The 17711-nt window shown below is 50.4% G+C and overlaps 2 protein-coding genes across 2 annotated transcripts in view; both read left to right on the forward strand.

Moving 5' to 3' along the window:
- The window catches only part of LOC310812386 (C-myc promoter-binding protein-like), a 316219-nt gene that overhangs the window by 161431 nt on the left and 137077 nt on the right, over nt 1-17711 (forward strand). The gene's annotated exons all lie outside the window — the stretch shown is intronic.
- The window catches only part of otog (otogelin), a gene marked incomplete at both ends in the record, with an annotated part of 46170 nt that overhangs the window by 24941 nt on the left and 3518 nt on the right, over nt 1-17711 (forward strand). Inside the window, 34 exons of the mRNA XM_083681189.1 lie at nt 632-770; nt 1054-1188; nt 1442-1588; nt 2018-2137; nt 2274-2390; nt 2643-2799; nt 2999-3025; nt 3280-3447; nt 4549-4827; nt 6248-6365; nt 6666-6745; nt 7172-7212; nt 7453-9816; nt 9861-10341; nt 10433-10590; nt 10727-10921; nt 11192-11369; nt 11540-11691; nt 11982-12071; nt 12322-12508; nt 12794-13014; nt 13349-13487; nt 13732-13920; nt 14060-14269; nt 14424-14528; nt 14714-14818; nt 14969-15070; nt 15177-15275; nt 15377-15417; nt 15521-15596; nt 15830-16008; nt 16189-16293; nt 16559-16678; nt 17292-17337. Coding sequence (XP_083537315.1) covers nt 632-770; nt 1054-1188; nt 1442-1588; nt 2018-2137; nt 2274-2390; nt 2643-2799; nt 2999-3025; nt 3280-3447; nt 4549-4827; nt 6248-6365; nt 6666-6745; nt 7172-7212; nt 7453-9816; nt 9861-10341; nt 10433-10590; nt 10727-10921; nt 11192-11369; nt 11540-11691; nt 11982-12071; nt 12322-12508; nt 12794-13014; nt 13349-13487; nt 13732-13920; nt 14060-14269; nt 14424-14528; nt 14714-14818; nt 14969-15070; nt 15177-15275; nt 15377-15417; nt 15521-15596; nt 15830-16008; nt 16189-16293; nt 16559-16678; nt 17292-17337 — 7070 coding nt within the window. The remainder of the gene's footprint in view (nt 1-631; nt 771-1053; nt 1189-1441; nt 1589-2017; nt 2138-2273; nt 2391-2642; nt 2800-2998; nt 3026-3279; nt 3448-4548; nt 4828-6247; nt 6366-6665; nt 6746-7171; nt 7213-7452; nt 9817-9860; nt 10342-10432; nt 10591-10726; nt 10922-11191; nt 11370-11539; nt 11692-11981; nt 12072-12321; nt 12509-12793; nt 13015-13348; nt 13488-13731; nt 13921-14059; nt 14270-14423; nt 14529-14713; nt 14819-14968; nt 15071-15176; nt 15276-15376; nt 15418-15520; nt 15597-15829; nt 16009-16188; nt 16294-16558; nt 16679-17291; nt 17338-17711) is intronic.

The raw sequence follows: 17711 nt of genomic DNA on the forward strand, positions 1-17711 counted from the left end.
TAAGCTGTGTGTCTTCAGGACACCCCTTCCTTTCACCCCTGCTCCTTCCTACACCCATACAGCATTCGTTGCCATAGGTGTCTAAGCCATAGACAAATTTGTTTTCTCAGCACTGGGCAACCTCCTACAGCGATGCTAATTTTCCAGAATCATCTGCTGCATGAAGCGATGAGTCTTCAGATTGCCTCCACAGTGAAACTGGTCATTTGATACTCATAATCCTCCATTATCTCTGTCAGAAAAAAGCGCTCCTCACCAGACCTGGGTCACAGAGGCAGTCCTTGTATGGTGGCCTTTCATTCGCCAGGACTCGGACTGGGACTGCGACTGTGTCCCTGTCCCTGGCGAATGAAACACTCTCACAATGATCTCAGTCTTATCCTCCTTTCTTCCCATCTGTCCATTTCTTCCAGCAGTAGCAAAAGGATGATAAGGATGGCGGCTTTACAGGACAATGAGCGGTGATTCAACATTTGGCAGTTGACGTTCCCACTTTTCCACTTTCATGCCATCGATAATCGCTAGCTTGTAAACAAAGACAAGTTATTCGTTGTGAGAGAATGTACTTCCTTGAAGTGGTTGCAAGTTGATACAGAATCTTGTTGGTTGATCCAGCGTGTGTTTCTTTCAGTGTTTGCCAGCATGGGACATTCCAGTGTGTGTTTCAGCCATGTCCGTCCATGTGTACGGCCTACGGAGACCGCCACTACAGGACCTTTGATGGCCTGTTGTTTGACTACGTTGGGGCGTGTAAAGTCTATTTAGTAAAGGTACAGAGTGACATACGCAGCACTTGCTTTTATTTTTCATAAGGAACTTAGATGGATGAGTGCAATCACAGTGAATAAAGAGTGGAACATGAGATAACCATGAATGAATGAATGGATGAATGAATGAATACATGAATACATGAATGAATGAATGAATACATGAATGAATTAATGAATGAATACAGGAACGAATAGATCAATAATCCGTTTACTATCAGTTTATCAATGACGGCTGAACTGGAAGTGCGTAGAGTCACTCGTTTATGTGTTTATGCATCCCCAGAGCAGCACTGACGTGACGATGAGCGTGACAGCTGAGAACGTGGACTGTTTCGACAACGGTGTCATCTGCCGGAAATCTCTGCTGATCAACATTGGCAGATCTTTCATCGCGTTCAACGACGACAGTGGGAAACCGGTGAATGTCTACCTTTCTGGATCTAGAGCGCTAGTGTATTGTGTTGTAGACATTGTGGAAAAAATACACTATGATTCATACCTGTGTTAGTCACATCTCATTTGTACCTGCCGTATTTGGATTTTTACAAAACAGTCTTGTCACAAAGTGCTTAAATTCTGAGCCAAACCTAAACCGTCAAAGAGCAAGCAGAAGCACATTGATAAGGAATAATTCTACAAAATAAGAGTGTTTTTCCGTCGTTCCTGTCTAGAACCCGTCCAGTGTGATTGACAGGAGGCAGAGTGTGTTCACATGGCATGCTGGGTACTATGCGGTCGTCCACATTCCCGATGAGGACCTGACCGTGCTGTGGGACCGCAAGACCACCGTCCACATCCAGGCCGGACCGCGCTGGCAGGTGAGGGTCCAGGGAGGAGGGTTGAGAGAGAAATGGTTGTCAGCCGCTCTAGTTCCCCCTAATGTGGGCCTTCTCCTACAATTCTATACAACAACCTGGATCTCCCTCTCTGGATGTCATCCTCACTCCAAAAGTATATCTTTGCTCACTAATTGAAATTCATTGAAAGGGAAACACCATCGTTACAGGGGCATTAGAAAGATTGCACCGAATGTAGCTAAATAAGACAAATAGAGTGTCCGTTTGGTGAATTGCTACGCTGTGGTATATTGATTTGGGTGAAATGCTTTTTATTGTTGTGATGAATTGAATTTGACAAGCGGTGAAGTACGGATGTGAAAGGCAAGCTGACCGGGCTGATAATGATGATGATGACTGTACTCAGGGCCCGCTGGCCTGTGATGTACTGATGTTGAGTCCTCTGCTCAGGGCAAGCTGACGGGCCTGTGTGGCAACTTTGACCTGAAGACGGTGAATGAGATGAGGACACCAGACAACATCGACTCCACCACCCCACAGGAGTTTGGCAACAGCTGGACTGCAGCAGAGGCAAGACCCCATACAGAGAGAGAGAGAGAGTGTGTGTGTGTGTGTGTGTGGCCGTGGGCGTGGGCGTGGGCGTGGGCGTGTGTGTGTGAGTGCAGTGTCTGCAGTGTCTTAATAGAACATGTTTGTGTGTTTCCAGTGTGTGAACAGCCCAGACATCAGACATCCCTGCAGCCTGAGTCCTCTCAGGGAGCCCTTCGCTAAGAGGCAGTGTGGGGTCCTGCTCAGTGAGATCTTCCAAGTCTGCCACCCTGTGGTGAGTATGGACATGACACATCAGTCTGCTACACCAATGAAACGTTTACTTAAGCTTTTTATGAGGAATACAGTAGGAACAAAGAGAAGCATGTGTTGTTAAGACTACCATTACGGCTGTCCCTTTTTCCAATAATTTCAGATCTACAAAAGGTTCCAGGGGATAGGGGTTGTTTCTGGACAAGGACATTCATTCTTCTCCTCGTGACTGACGTTTGGGTTCTCTCCCCTCTGTCCTCTGTCCTCTCCCCAGGTGGATGTTACCTGGTTCTACACAAACTGTCTGGCCGACACCTGTGGTTGTAGCCGTGGCGGGGACTGCGAGTGTTTCTGCACCAGCGTGGCGGCGTATGCTCACCGCTGCTGTCACCAGGGGGTCACCGTAGACTGGCGCTCGCCGTCACTCTGCCGTGAGTCTGGGGGGCAAAAGGCACACTACCCAGGGGCAGGATGGGAGTTGGTGTTTTTTTTTATGAAAAAGGGGGTGGATATCTGTGTATGTTAGCCGCATATTATGGTAGCAGTGTGCGTCTTGTAAAGAGCTTGGCCTCAGAGAGGGATTGTTGCAGTAGCTAAGTCGCTAACCGTCTTTTCTGTTTGTCTTTGCAGCCTACGATTGTGAATACTACAACAAAGGTACATCATTGACTCATCATTGACTCTTTTTTTCTCAATAATAATTTCCCAGAATCCAATAAATTACTTGTTGTAGTTATCTTGAAAAAACTCAACATTGCCTCTATAGAATGTGCTTCAGTCATGAGAATTGCTTGACTCCAAGGCGCCACCTAGTTAAACCACAAGGGGGAGTAGTATGTGTACAGATTTAGTGTACAGTCCTATGTCAAAGGGACGGCCCATAACACGTCAATATCCCTTCTGCTCTGCAGTTCTGGGGAAAGGCCCGTTCCGACTGGTCACCTACAGAGAGAGGGACACAGTCTTGGCAGCCAACAGGTCCAGTGGGACAGTTTTCCCCAAGAAGGGTGACCCTAGTTCCCCTGGGATCCTGTCCCTCTTCATGATGACCCCCGGGCTGAGCCGCACACGACCACATGGTGAGATCATGAAACACTGTTAAAGTCCACTGGTCATTTACATCACCCATACGCCATACCTTTCACCAGAGACCCTTGAGCAATTTCTAATACTATGCATTGCCTGGGTGATTGAATCTGAGCAGTCTAAGGTGATCAGGGAAGGCTGGTGGAGGTAGAAATCATGGGGCTCATTGTAATGCATGGAACAGAATGAGGAATAGGATCAAATGGAATGAGGTATGATACCATACCTCATTCCATTTGATACCATTCCTCATTCCGTTCCATGCATTACAAGGAGCTCGTCCTCCGATTTCTACCTCCACCAGCCTCTACCTCCTTCATCTGTACTGATCTGCGAACATAAGAATGCACTATGGTGGATGTGTTCCAGGTATTTGCTTTCACCAGTCCGGCTCTTTAACATCAGTGTAGATGAGAAGAAATAGACATGGAGAGAAAGCAACCTTAGACAGTGGAGAGATTGGTCTTGGTCAGTTACTTGTAATATTCAATCCTGCCCATTCATCCTTCATGGGTCAGAGGCAATATTCCATCCCTGCTTATCTTTAAACCAGTGTTCTTTGATAGCTTGATGTTTTTTTTCTCTCCTGTCCACTGATAGCCCCCACTGAGCGCCAATCAGATAATGCTGTCGCCTTGAGCCATTTTCCTCTGTTTCTACTGGGGAGGACTGTATTTGCTGTATAACAATCGGTTGTTCCCAGTGAAAACACAGATTGTAGAGATACACTCAAGTTGACTCTGGCTATCAGATTGTTAGTTGCAAATGCAGCAACCTGAGATTGAGTCACCGGTCAGCCTGTAGTGATGGCTGTTCATCCAGCTAGGGAGCGTTAGCTGCAGTGTTTTTAGCTTGTCTGCGGCTAGCGTAGTGTGTAGTGCTGGTAGTCTGTGACATTGTCCCATCATGTGCCATGTACTGTAAGTCAGCAGTGTTTAACCTGTGAACATGCAGTGTGGGCTTCATGTGACTGGATACCATTCTCCTCATACACACACACACGCGCACGCACACACACACACACACACACACACACACAGACACACACACACACAGACACCAGTGTTTATCAGTTATTTTTATCGTTTTGACAGACACATCTCTGGTGTCATTTGAGGCGGCGGACAGACCCAACTACTTCCTGGTTGTTGACCGTGGCGGCCATCTTAAATTGGACAAGTGGGAGGAGAGCGCGGCCTTCTGGGACGCCGCCACATTCATCCTGCACAGAGACACGTGGATCATGGGCTATGATTCTCTGGAATCCTACACCAAGTCCGGTTTCTTCCTCCACTACATGCTGTCCTGGGTTCACCTCATGAAGTACAAACACACTGATGGCTTCCGCAAAGCCACGCTCTTCAAACTGACAGGTCAGTGATAAATAACGTTTTTAAGTCTGCTCCCAATGAAAAAAACAACAATATGCAGGCTAAAGGACGACATGACATCAGACATTAATAGCATTACAATCCAATAGATTACAGATTTTTTCACATTCAGCAGAAATTCATCATTCAAATCCCCCCAAAAACAAGCCATATAATTGTGGTCCTCTGTGGCTCAGTTGGTAGAGCATGGCGCTAACAACGCTTAGGTTGTGGGTTTGATTCCTGCTGGGGGGAATTGTCTCCTCAGAGTGTAAACTAGGCTAATGACCCCCCCTCCACCATGCATACTACTAGGCAATTATTAGTAATAATTGAATAAAGTAATTAATAATAATAGAATAAGATTATCTGTGTTGCACTAGACTGTGTATCCTGATTAAATACAGTCCCTCCTAAAGACCTCTTCAGCCCTACTACCCCCCTGTACAAGTTTCTCTCCTGTTAATAAAAAAAAAAAAGATCCTTCTTCTAGCATTGTGACTGCCTATGGCCCCTGGTCCGAGCATTCATTCTTTATCTTATGATGACTGATGGATAGATGATTCACTTACTTAAACAAATGTATTAGTTGTAAGTTGCTTTGGATAAAGGCGTCTGCTGAATGCCATAAATATAATTGTAATGTAAATGTTTGTAAAAGTACCCGTTCGGCCGGCTAACGGGTGCTTTGTGTGGGCCCCCATGTTGTGGACAGCACTGTAACAGCAGCCCCCCTGCAGCTGCTGACTGGCACACTCCCACCCTGGAAGGACACGACAGCTCTTGTCATTGGCGGGTGGCTGATGTGTGCTGGGGCAGAGGCTTTAATCACAGAGATGTTGAGATGTGGAGGGGTGTGTGTGTGTGTGTGTGTGTGTGTGTGTGTGTGTGTGCGTGTGTTGGGGGGGGCGGGCGGGGGTCCTAGGGGTGTGTGTGTGTGTGTGTGTGTGTGTGTTGGGGGTGGCGGGCGGGGGGGGGGGGGGGTCCTAGGGGTGTGTGTGTGTGTGTGTTGGTAGTGGGGGCGGGGGGGTCCTAGGGGTGTGTGTGTGTGTGCGTGTGCGTGTGTTGGGTGGGGCGGGGGGGGGTCCTAGGGGTGTGTGTGTGTGTGTGTTGGTAGTGGGGGCGGGGGGGTCCTAGGGGTGTGTGTGTGTGTGCGTGTGCGTGTGTTGGGTGGGGCGGGGGGGGGGGTCCTAGGGGTGTGTGTGTGTGTGTGTGTGTGTGTGTATTGGGGGGGCGGGGGCGGGCAGGGGTCCTAAGGGTGTGTGTGTGTGTTGGGGGGGGGGGGGTCCTAGGGGTGTGTGTGGGATTTTAACAGTATTCAAACAGAGCCCCAGAGTGCCCTGCTCACATTCACCACAGTTGCTTCTGCTCAAATTGCGCAACACCCTAATGTACAGTAAAAGTGTGTTGTCTTTTTCACCAGGCCCTGGTGTGGACACCCTAGTAGGGCCTCGCTGCCAGTGGAGGCACGAGTCGTGTGGGAGCCCCTGCTTCAAGACCTGCTTCGACCCCTCTGGTGGGTCATGTGTCACCATCCCAAAGTAAGACCCCTCAGCCCCGCCACAGTCACACAACAGAGACAGGGGCCAAATCTGCCATAACTGTAGTCTTGTGTGTGTGTGTGTGTGTGTGTGTGTGTGTGTGTGTGTGTGTGTGTGTGTGTGTGTGTGTGTGTGTGTGTGTATGTGTGCGTCCGTGTGCGTGCGTGCGTTTTCTGTCAGTTGACTTTAGTTGGACTACGCTAGCTGCAGACAAGCTAAGAACACTGCAGGTGAAGCAGCAAACACTTCCTTAGCATGCATTTGTGTAAGTTGTACCGTGTTATGTGTTTTTCTCTGTAGAGTGGAGGGGTGTCTCCCCCTGTGTCCTGGTCACATGGTCATGGACCAGGAGACTCATAGATGTGTCCATGTGGAGGATTGTGAGTATCCCACTAAAGCCTTCATCATATTTGATCATAATGTCACATACTATATCACTATTTGATCACTATGTCACATAGCTAAATGGACATAACTATGTACTTTATATGTAATGTCATAACTATAAGTTACTCAGGGATATGTTCATATACAGCATCTCAATAACCAACTACCATCTGACTCATAACTACCAAGCTATTGGGCATCTTAAGGCTAGAGACTGAAAAGATCACTGGAAAGATATCATGTTTCTTTGTTTTTGAAAAATATATCCCTCTCTCTTATGCTTTCCTTGGTCTCTCTCTCCCTCTCGTTCTTTTTCATTCTCTCCCCCCCACTTTTACTTTTTCCCTCTCCCTCTCCCCCTCCCTCTACTCCCCCAACCCTCTCTCTTTCTAACAGTTGTCTTATTGTTTGTGTTTCAGGCATTAAGCCTCCAGTTGCTGTGCAGCCTATTACTACCACAGTAACTACTGAGTCTACACCTGCAGCTGTTACTTCCCTGACCACAACCGCAGCCACCAGCCCTGCGATCCCAGGCCTTTCCACGGCACGCTCCACCCCCAGCCCTACCCCCACCCTGGGCCCCTCCACCACCACCACCACCTCCACCCCGGCCCCCTCCACCCCTCCATACACAGGCCTTCCTACCTCTGCCGCGACCTCCACCCCCACCCCCTTCTCCACGTCTGCTGTGGATACCCAGACCACCATGTCCAGGGTCCCGACAACAGTGACTGAAAAGGTGGTTCCACCAACTAGCACATCCGCCATTCCGGGTGTAGAGGTGTCCAGTACAGCTGCGGTTGCTCCCCCATATCCATCTCCTCCACCCCTGGTCCCAACAGTTAGACCAGAGGTGGTGGAGCCTGCGGAAACAACCACAGGCCTGCCCAGTGACACAGTAGGCGTAACAGAGAAGACCACCGAGGCCCCCAGCTCCATGCCTGGCCTTACAGGCCCCATTACCGGGAGGACCAGCCCCACCCCCTTCTCCATGACCACTCTGTTCTGGCTTACCACCTCCTCCACCATGCCCTCTGTACCTCGGGAGCCTCTCTCCACCTCGGCCACCATGTTCCCTCCATACACTACCATGTCCCTGTCAACAAGCTCCACCGCGGAGACTACTACCCCGATTAGCACCCTGTCAACTAGCTCCACCGTGGGGCCTACCCTGACAAGTACCCTTTCTGCAGTCCCAGTCTCCTACACCGGGGAGACCACCAAGGCCACAACGCGTCCTGTTACCATGACTCCTTTCTCAACCATCTCCACGCCACGGCCTTCCACCGCCTCAGCGACCCCGGTGGACACAGCCACGACTACATATCACACAACCCCCACATACACAGGCCGGACTACAGCCCCCACAACCACCTTTACACCACACACAGAGACCAGTACAATACGTGTACCCGTGGGAACGCCTGAGCTGACAACCACCCAACCGTTCCCTCCTGGTGTAACCAGTACAGTCGCGACGACAGCCTACTCTCCCACACCCACCTCTACCATATACACGGGTACTATGACAACGCCAGAGGCCACATCAACACACACTTCTGAAGCAACTACAGCCTTCACCGGTGTTTTCACCACCCTCAAAACCACACCTTCTATCCTTCCGGAGACAACACTGCGTCCTGATCGCGAGGTCACCACAGAAAAGATTGTACACACCGGCCCTACAGAGCGTAGAACGTCCACAACGCAAGTGCCTGAGGTACCTTCAACGACACGCGATCATAGGTTACCAACAACGACTGTATCAACTCCACCCACATCACCCACCTCAGAGGGGGAAGTGACAACAAAGAAAACAACAGTATCGGTCTCCACAGCAACAGCCTGGCCCTTGACAACGACCACTATATCACATATTGCCACCACAACAGCTGTAGTCCCACCGTTGAAGGTAACAGACGCAATCTCTCGACCGACAACTACGGTCTACACTGACAGGACCTCCTGGTCAGCTGGCGTTCCGACCACAGAGAGAACCACACACTCGACCGCTTATGTGACCACAGAGGTAGACTTGAGACCGACCACCACTGTGTTCGGAGCTCCGACCACAAGTACTACATCAACCACAGTCTCCCCAGAAGAAACTTCCTATACGACTACCAAACCGCCAGAGATTCCACTAAGGACCACAGAGCCTGTCTCACCCACCCTCTCAACCTCTCCTTCAACCTCAACAGAGGGTGTGGTCACGACGACCGTGCCGGCAATATCCCCTGTGTCACCCTTAAAGACCACAACCATGTATGCTCCACCAGTGGAAACCGTGGAAACCACACCCCAGCCCCCCACAATGAAGACCACAGAGCCGTGGCGACCCCCCCATCGCGAAACTTCCTCCACCCCTGTCTACAGCACGGATAAGGTGACCACGCCGGAACCTCCGCCAAAACCCATCAGCCCACACCTGGTCATCTCCACAACAACCATCGAGACACTCCACCCTCCCAAGACCACACAACCCGCCATCACTACGGCGACTTCAGAGGCCACGGGGACCACAGGAAAAACCACAGCCCTCCCAGAGTCTCCCACCGTAGTCGTGCCAACAGCCACGACCAAGAGACCGACCACGCCCGAATCTCCGGCTGTGCCCGGTCCACCCGAAGAGGAGCCTCGTGTCACGACAGTCTCCACAAAACCGGTACCCAGTACCCAAACCACTGCATTCAGACCGGTGACCGTGCCGCCTGTAACAGGAACCACAAGTGTTCCATTGCATCCATTGACCGGAAGGGTTGAAGAGTCAACCACAAGTGCTACAACGACTTCCTGGTCCCCTCCTCCAGGGTACATCACCACCACCACTTCAGCCCCCAGACCGACCACTCAACCAGAGAGAGTCACAACCAGGCTGGTGTCCACCGCTAGGACCACTACACTGGCCCCAACGACAACCAGGAGCACCATGGCAACCACAACCAGGACCACCCCCAGGGTTCCCGTGACGACACGGGTGACCCCTCGGGTGACCTCGACGATGGAGAGGCCGACCACCAGGACGACCACCCCGAGGGTGACCGTAGCAACGGGGCCTCCGGGGGTACCGACGAGGACGACCGCAGAGCGGGTAACCACGGCAATGAGGCCTCCGGGGGTACCAACAGGGACAGCCACAGAGCGGGTAACCGTAGCAACGAGGCCTCCAGGAGTACCGACGGTGACGACCGCAGAGCGGGTAACCACGACAACGAGGCCTCCGGGGGTACCGACGGGGACGACCGCAGAGCGGGTAACCGTAGCAACGAGGCCTCCTGGGGTACCGACAGGGACGACGGCAGAGAGGGTAACCGTAGCAACGAGGCCTCCGGGGGTACCGACGGGGACGACCGCAGAGCGGGTAACCGTAGCAACAAGGCCTCCGGGGGTACCGACGCGGACGACCACAGAGAGGGTAACCACGGCAACGAGGCCTCCGGGGGTACCGACCGAGACAACAGCGCGTGGTCCTCCTACAGTCGCTCCTCCAAGCCCTGTCACAGCGACCACCGTCCCAGGAGCCCCAACCACAACCGCTCGAACGTCGACCAAACCAGTGGCCACAGCCAGCACCTCAGAATACACATACGTGACCACTGCCTCGACCGGTACGACCGCAGCCACCTCTGTTCCAGTTCCTAGTCTGACCACGACCACAGCCTCCACTGCGGTCTACACAGGAGTGACCACAGAACCGGCTGTCACCTCAGAGAAAGTAACGACCACCAGAGAGACAAAGGTGACTTCAGCCGTCGAGGGCACAACTAGGATCCCCCCGCCTCCGTCTGACCAGCTGACCTCTAGAGAGACCACAGTCTCCCCTGGTGTCACGCCAGAGGTAGTGTTATTTTTTATTTATAACCACATGAAATAGACGTACTGTAGATACTGTGTACAGATTCAGCACCCAACCATGTTGTTCGTTGTTGTGAGACACAACTCTTTGAGTGAGCGTGTCGTCTGTGTTATTCCAGGTGACGACAGGCCCGTCGGTCCCTGCTCTGCCCCCCACCGCCCCTCCTCCCTCCACTGTGGCGCCAGAGCCAGTCGAGACCACCACGTCAGAGCTGACCCCGTCTCCGCCGCTGTTCACCAGTCCGGTAGACCGCACCGCACCTACGCCGGAGGTCACCACCTCCATGGTCGTCTCCTCCACGAGGATGTGTACCGTGAGTTCATGTCACCCTTCGTCCTCTCCTCATGCGTCTCCTGTTAGAGCCCTCATGAAGTCTCAGTCTACGGAGACTTGTCTTTATATCTATCTGTAAAGACATGGCCCGCTGTGTCTCACACTACTAGGGGAGGCTGGTAGAGGTAGAAATCTGAGGTTCATTAATGCATGGAATGGGATAAGGAATGGTATCAAACACATTCATAAAAAAATATATGTATTCCAAGACACCATTTTATGTCGTTAATGTGTTGTCTTCCTTTCTCAGCCTCCTTATTCAGAGTTCATTGATGAGTGTACCAAGTTCATCTGTGTGAACGGTCAGCTGGTTCTGTTCAACAAGTCTCAGAACTGCCCCTACAACTCCGTCCCTCCCAACTGTGGCCTGCTGGGGTTCGCTATCCTGGTCAACGGGGACAAGTGCTGCCCTCAGTGGGACTGCCCCTGTGAGGAACACACACACACACACACACACACACACACACACACACACACACACACACACACACACACACTGTATTATTTCTATTTCAACTAATTGTTGACATTCTCAACAGTAATTCTACCAGGTCATTTTACTCTAAATGATAAAGATCTCATCTTTTCCTCTCTCCAGGTCGCTGCTCAGTGTTCCCAGACCTGAACGTGATCACATTCGATGGGAACAGTGTTGCCATCTACAAGGCTGCCTCCTACATTGTAACTCAGCTAGCTAACGAGACCGTCAGCATCCTGGTGGAAGAGTGCCCCAGCTCGGAGGCTGACACGGTGAGGCCACAACCACAGGAAACTAGCTGAACCCCCTGACGTCCCTAAAATGGTCACCAAGTACCTCAAAGTCTTAACATGGATAGACATGGATACGTGGTTGTTGTTACGACAGAGATTACAATGTTACTACCATACACAGGAATAGGGGCAACTTCATGTAAAGTGTTTGACTGAATCTGGAGATACGTGAGGATATGGTTCACAGACCAGCTTTCTAGGACAGTGATTTGAACATCTGTTTAAAAAAAACAAACAAAGGTTTCTTCAAAAAACGTCTCTCTCCTCAGCTCCTGTGGAACTTCACCAACCTGTGCCTGGCGGCTCTGAACATCACTCACAAATCGAACCACGTGATCATCAACAGGCTACAGAGGAGGGTCAGTCACTTCCTGGTCCACTGTTGTTGCTTGTACCATTCTGTGCGCTTTAAGTCATTCCGATAGCCTGAAAAGACTGATTAACACAAAGACACTGTGCACTGTAAGCCAACAAGAGAGAATTTTGAATATCAGAAAGAAATATATGACACACATATAATTTTTTTATCCATTACATTTTATTTGCACAGTGGCTATATTTAAAATGACCCCCCCTCTCTCTCTCTCTCTCTCTCTCTGTCTCTCTCAGCTTTATGTGAACTCGCGGTATGCCAAGCCCAGGTTTAAGAAGTTTGGTTTTGAGATCCTGGACACAGGCAACATGTACCTGATCCGTACCCCCGCAGGGCTAAAGCTGCAGTGGTTCCACAGCACTGGCATGATGGTCATTGAGACGGACAGCTACAACAACAAACTGCCCACTATGGGACTCTGTGGTACGTGCTGCATGGTGTTCAGTTAAAGTGAATCTGCGCCCTCTAGGCATTTCTCTGAGGTAAGCGTGCTATGCCTGGAATAATGGTGTTTTATCCATCTCCCTGCTCTGTATCCTCTGCTTTGTTTCTTTTGCTGTACCCCCCCCTCTCTCTCTCTCTCTCTCTCTCTCTTTCTCTCTCTCTCTCTCTCTCTCTCTCTCTTTATCATCCCCTCTCTCCTTCTTTCCCTCTCTATCTCCCAACCCCCCCCCCCCCCCCCCCCCCCCATCCACCCCTCATCCCCAGGCTGCTGTGATGGCAACCCTTCCAACGACCTGACCCTGCCAAACGGGACAGCGGTTGGTGAGGGGGAGGACCCTGCGGTGTTCATTGACAGTTGGCAGGTGCCAAACACCACCAGCTACATCAGCCATAGTCGACGGCGGGAGGTCAACTGCTCCACCAGCGACTGTTCCCGGTGCCTGGACATGCTCCGCAACCGCTCCTTCAGCCCCTGCCACGTCTATGTACGTACCCCTGTCCGCTGCCTACTTATTCAAAAGGTTTAGGGTTAGGGTTAGGGGTACATACATACAACCCCCCCCCCTGTCAGGAAATGCTGTTGTTTTGTTCCAATATCCACACTTAGTTGTTGTTGTTATGTTGTAGTTCCCTCCTAGCACATTCTGTGAGTTCTGGCTGCTGTTGTTGTTGTTGTTGTTGTTGTTGTTCTAGTTCTTGTTCTTGTTCTTGTTCTTGTTCTTGTTCTTGTTCTTGTTCTTGTTGTGTTATAGTTCCCTCCTTGCACATTCTGCGAGGTGTGGCTGACGTTGTTGTTGTTGTTGTTGTTGTTGTTTGTAGGTCTCTCCCAGCACGTTCTGCGAGGTGTGGGTGCGTGACGCAGAGTACGTAAACAACCCCTGTGTCGCGCTGGCTGCCTACGTGGCGTCCTGTCACAAGTTTAACGTCTGCATCGAGTGGAGGAGCCCCGACTACTGCCGTAAGCCCTTGGTTACTATGACTACCGGAGAGGCGCTATAGAGCGCAGCTTAATCTGTGCCTGGGAAAATCTCTCTCTAAATGATTACATTTAAATCTTTTACATTTACATTTACATTTTTCACATTTACATTTTTTACATTTAGCTAACGCTTTTATCCAATGACATTGTTAAGGAGATTCTATTGTTGTGTTATATTGATGGGTGTGTATTCAAGCCAACGTTTCGTCCCCCTGCCTCACAGCGTTCATGTGTCCTGAGGACCTTCGCTACCAGGCGTGTCTGCCTGCCTGCACGGCCCAGTCCTGCCCCAACCATGACTTTGACTATGACCCAGAGCAGTGCTCAGGCCTGACCGAGGGCTGTGTGTGCCCTGAGGGCACCCTGCTCCACCGGCCCTACTCGGCTCTGTGTGTCCCCCCGGTCAAGTGTGGTACGAATGCAGCGATACTTGATTAGGCTGTTTTGGAAATTGTTTTTTGTACATATTCAGTCAGACAGAGTAGTGCAATGCATGAGCTGAATCGTGTGTGTGTGTGTGTGTGTGTGTGTGTGTGTTTGTCTCCCTCTAGCCTGTACGGACAGTTCCGGTGTACCTCGTGCCCACGGGGAGGTGTGGAAGGCGTCTAAAGATGGCTGCTGTATGTATCGCTGTGACAACGATTCCATCGTGCTGGTGGAGTATAACTGCTCGGATGTTTCCCAGCCGGCTTGCCACAGGGCAGGAGAGGTGGTCATAAGCCTGGCAGACGATACCAGCTGCTGCCCACAGAAAGCCTGCAGTAAGGACACTGGCATACTTTCACTCTTATGGCACTTTGTTAGGGTTAGTTAGGACCCTAAATCCTAACATTCACATCAAGCCTTGGTTGACGGTTCTGGGACATATACTGTACAAGTGATGGGTTTCTGTTCCCTTGTCTGTCCATACTTCAGTTTGTAACCAGACCCTGTGTGACATCTTCCCTCCTGAGTGTAAGTATGGAGAGAAAATGGTGTCCTACTTCAGGGAGGACTCCTGCTGTCCTGACTATGTATGTGGTGAGTATATCTCTATATTCACTACCAGGCTGGAGGTGTATGAAATAGCATAGAGAACACAGTGTGATCTGTGTTTAGCTAAACCATTATTGTGTCCAGAGTGTGATGTTTCTGTGTGTATTTCAGAGTGTGATGTTACTGTGTATGTTATGTCCCAGAGTGTGATGTTTCTGTGTGTATTTCAGAGTGTGACCCAGAGCAGTGTGAGTCAGACGTCCCGGCCTGCAGAGAGGACCAGACCCTCATCGCCACCAGGGCTGACGGGAGCTGCTGCCTGGCACACATCTGCAGTCAGTCTCCACCACCACCATGACACGTTTGTTTTGTATCATTCACAACCAGGTCAAAACAGTATTTGATTTGTGCGTGTGCGTGTGCGTGTGCGTGCGCATGTGTGTGCGTGTGTGTGTGTGTGTGTGTGTGTGTGTGTGTGTATACAGTGTGTGGTGCCTGCTCGGAGGTCGTCCCAGAGTGCCAGCAAGGAGAGGTGTTGACAGTGGATGCCAACAGTACAGACCGCTGCTGCCCCGTCTACCACTGTGGTGAGGGAGTGAACACACACACACGCACACGCACACACACACACACACACACACACACACACACACACACACTGAGTATGAGTCTCTGGTTCCTTTGTTTGTGCAGTGTGCGAGCCGTACCGCTGTGCTGAGATCGCCTGTTCCGTGGGGATGTCGGCCATTGTGGTGTCCTCTCCAGAGCGGTGCTGTCCCCTGCACACCTGTGGTAAAGCACCACCACGCTGTCGTCTTCTCCAACACACACAATCTCACTTCGTGAGAAACCATTTCTGTTTCTCACCTCCACTGTCTGTCTGTGTCTTTCAGAGTGTGCCTGTGACAAGATTGCCAGCCCTAAGTGTAGTCTGGTAGGAGACTTTATCACTTTCTGTATGGTTACTTTTTACATGTTTTCGTTCGCTGGATTTTACAGTGCATGATGTGGGGGATGTGTTGTTGTTGTGTCATAAGGGAGAGGCTGTGCAGGTTGACAGGGCGTTCCTAACAGACCCACAGAACCAATGTGCCTGTAAGAGGTATATGTGTGGTGAGTGGACAGAACTTATGTACTATTGATGTTAAGAAACCTCTTTATCAAAAGCTTTAGTGGCAAATAACGACACCAGTACTCACTGTTTCTATGTGTGTGTGTGTGTGTGTGTGTGTGTGTGTGTGTGTGTGTGTGTGCCTGTCTGTGTGTGTGTGTATGCATGCGTGCGTGCTTGCGTATGTGTATGTGTGTGTGTGTGCGTGCGTGCGTGTCTGTGTGACCATGTTTAGTGCGTGAGGCGGTGTGTGTGGATGGGGAGTGGGGTGTGATGCGACCAGGACAGACCCTGGTAGAGCACAGTGAGGACGGAGTGTGTCACACCACCCAGTGCACCCGCAGTATGGACTCTGCCACTGGCTTCCACCACGTCCGTACTACCAGCACCAACTGCTCTGCCCAGTGCCAACCAGTGAGTGGAATGATGCTAATGCTGATGTAGCCCTGCTAATGCTGATGTAGCCCTGCTAATGCTGATGTAGCCATAATGCTAATTCTTATGTAGCCCTGATATGGCTAATAAAGCAAGGGCTAATCTTCTACTGGTACAGCGCTATTGCTACCAATATGCTATTCCATGTTTGTGTAATAGAATCAGATCTACATCCCACCCAAAGACCAGACGACCTGCTGTGGAGTGTGTAAAAACATCTCCTGTCTCCACCACAATGAGAACGGCACCATGCTGCTCTACAAGGTACAGTAGGACGATGAATCAGGGAATCGGTGTTCAGTAGGACTGAGAAATTTAAACTCAACTGTATTTCATTTCCATGGGGGGAGGTTTTGTTTGTCACAGAATGTTGAGGCACCCGATGGTTATTCTAGAACACTATAGTAGGCTACCATAGTCCTGTCTAACCACTTTAAATTGGTCTGCAGTTGCCAGATGGCCTGCGGTTCCCACATTCCGGATGGGTTTCATGTTGATCTTGTTGATGTTGTTGTTGTTGATCTTTCAGCCTGGTAAATCCTGGGTGTCCAACTGTATGAAGTATGACTGTACAGACACACTGTCTGGCCCTACCCTGGTCTCCTACTCCTTCAGCTGCCCTCCCTTTAACGAGACAGAGTGTATGAAGGTCAGTACACACACACACACACTCACACACACATGCACACACACACACACGCACACACACACACACACACACACACAAAGGATTTGAGGCTCTTTGTTTTTCTACTGCCTGTCTACGCTGTTACCCTATTTGTCATCTCGGGACCCAGAATCTCATCTCTCGTTTGAGATTCTGGAGGAAAGGAGTAAAAAGTGGGGATGGGAAGTCTCCACCCTCCTAAACCTTTCGCTGTCGCTCCACCTTAGCGGAGCGATGACCCTCCTCTTCCACTCGTGCCCTTTTGTTTACAACCCGACTGGCACACATTGCACAAAAATAAGAGCATGAAGTTACAGTAGCTGAGGAGGTTTTCCACGCCATCGTGTCTCAGGTGAGCAGTGTGCGTTGTCAATTCTCTGTATGGAAAAAGAATCCCGCCTGCGTTTACAGCAACTCCTCAACTCCCTTCCTATTCGTTGATAGAACTGGTGGGGCCGGTAAAATTCACCGGAAGCAACCGACCTCCCAGCCCGTCTTGGCGATGGTTGGTTCACATGTAAACGGAGAGTCTGACCTAGTGAGACCACCCTAGCTGACGTCTGGCCTCTGACATTTAACTGTTTTCTCAACCCAGATTGGTGGAACCATTGTAAGTTACATGGACGGATGCTGCAAGACATGTGAGTATCTGGACGACAGGCAGTCACTCATGCCCTCAAGCTGTAGTCTCCATCTAGCTGTATACAGATGTGTAGTCTCTGCTCCATTATTGTAGCCTTACCCTGAAGTGCACCTTTGATATCTGTTAGTCTGTCAACATGTGTTTCCTAATACATGTTTGCCCTTCAGTTATGTATGTACATATGCACCTACATGTAAATTCGACAATGACTACCGAAACCTACTGCGCTTCGCTTATGCTTATTGGCTTTACAATGCTTCATATACTTTACCTGAACACATTCTATGAAATATATTTCTTCAGAAATATTATGTTGTCGCTTCAAATGTGTCTCCCCAAAATGTCGGAATATAGGAACAGTTTATATGCTTT

The sequence above is a fragment of the Argentina silus genome (genome assembly GCF_951799395.1).
Source record: "Argentina silus genome assembly, chromosome: 11".
Classification (NCBI taxonomy): Eukaryota; Metazoa; Chordata; class Actinopteri; order Argentiniformes; family Argentinidae; genus Argentina; species Argentina silus.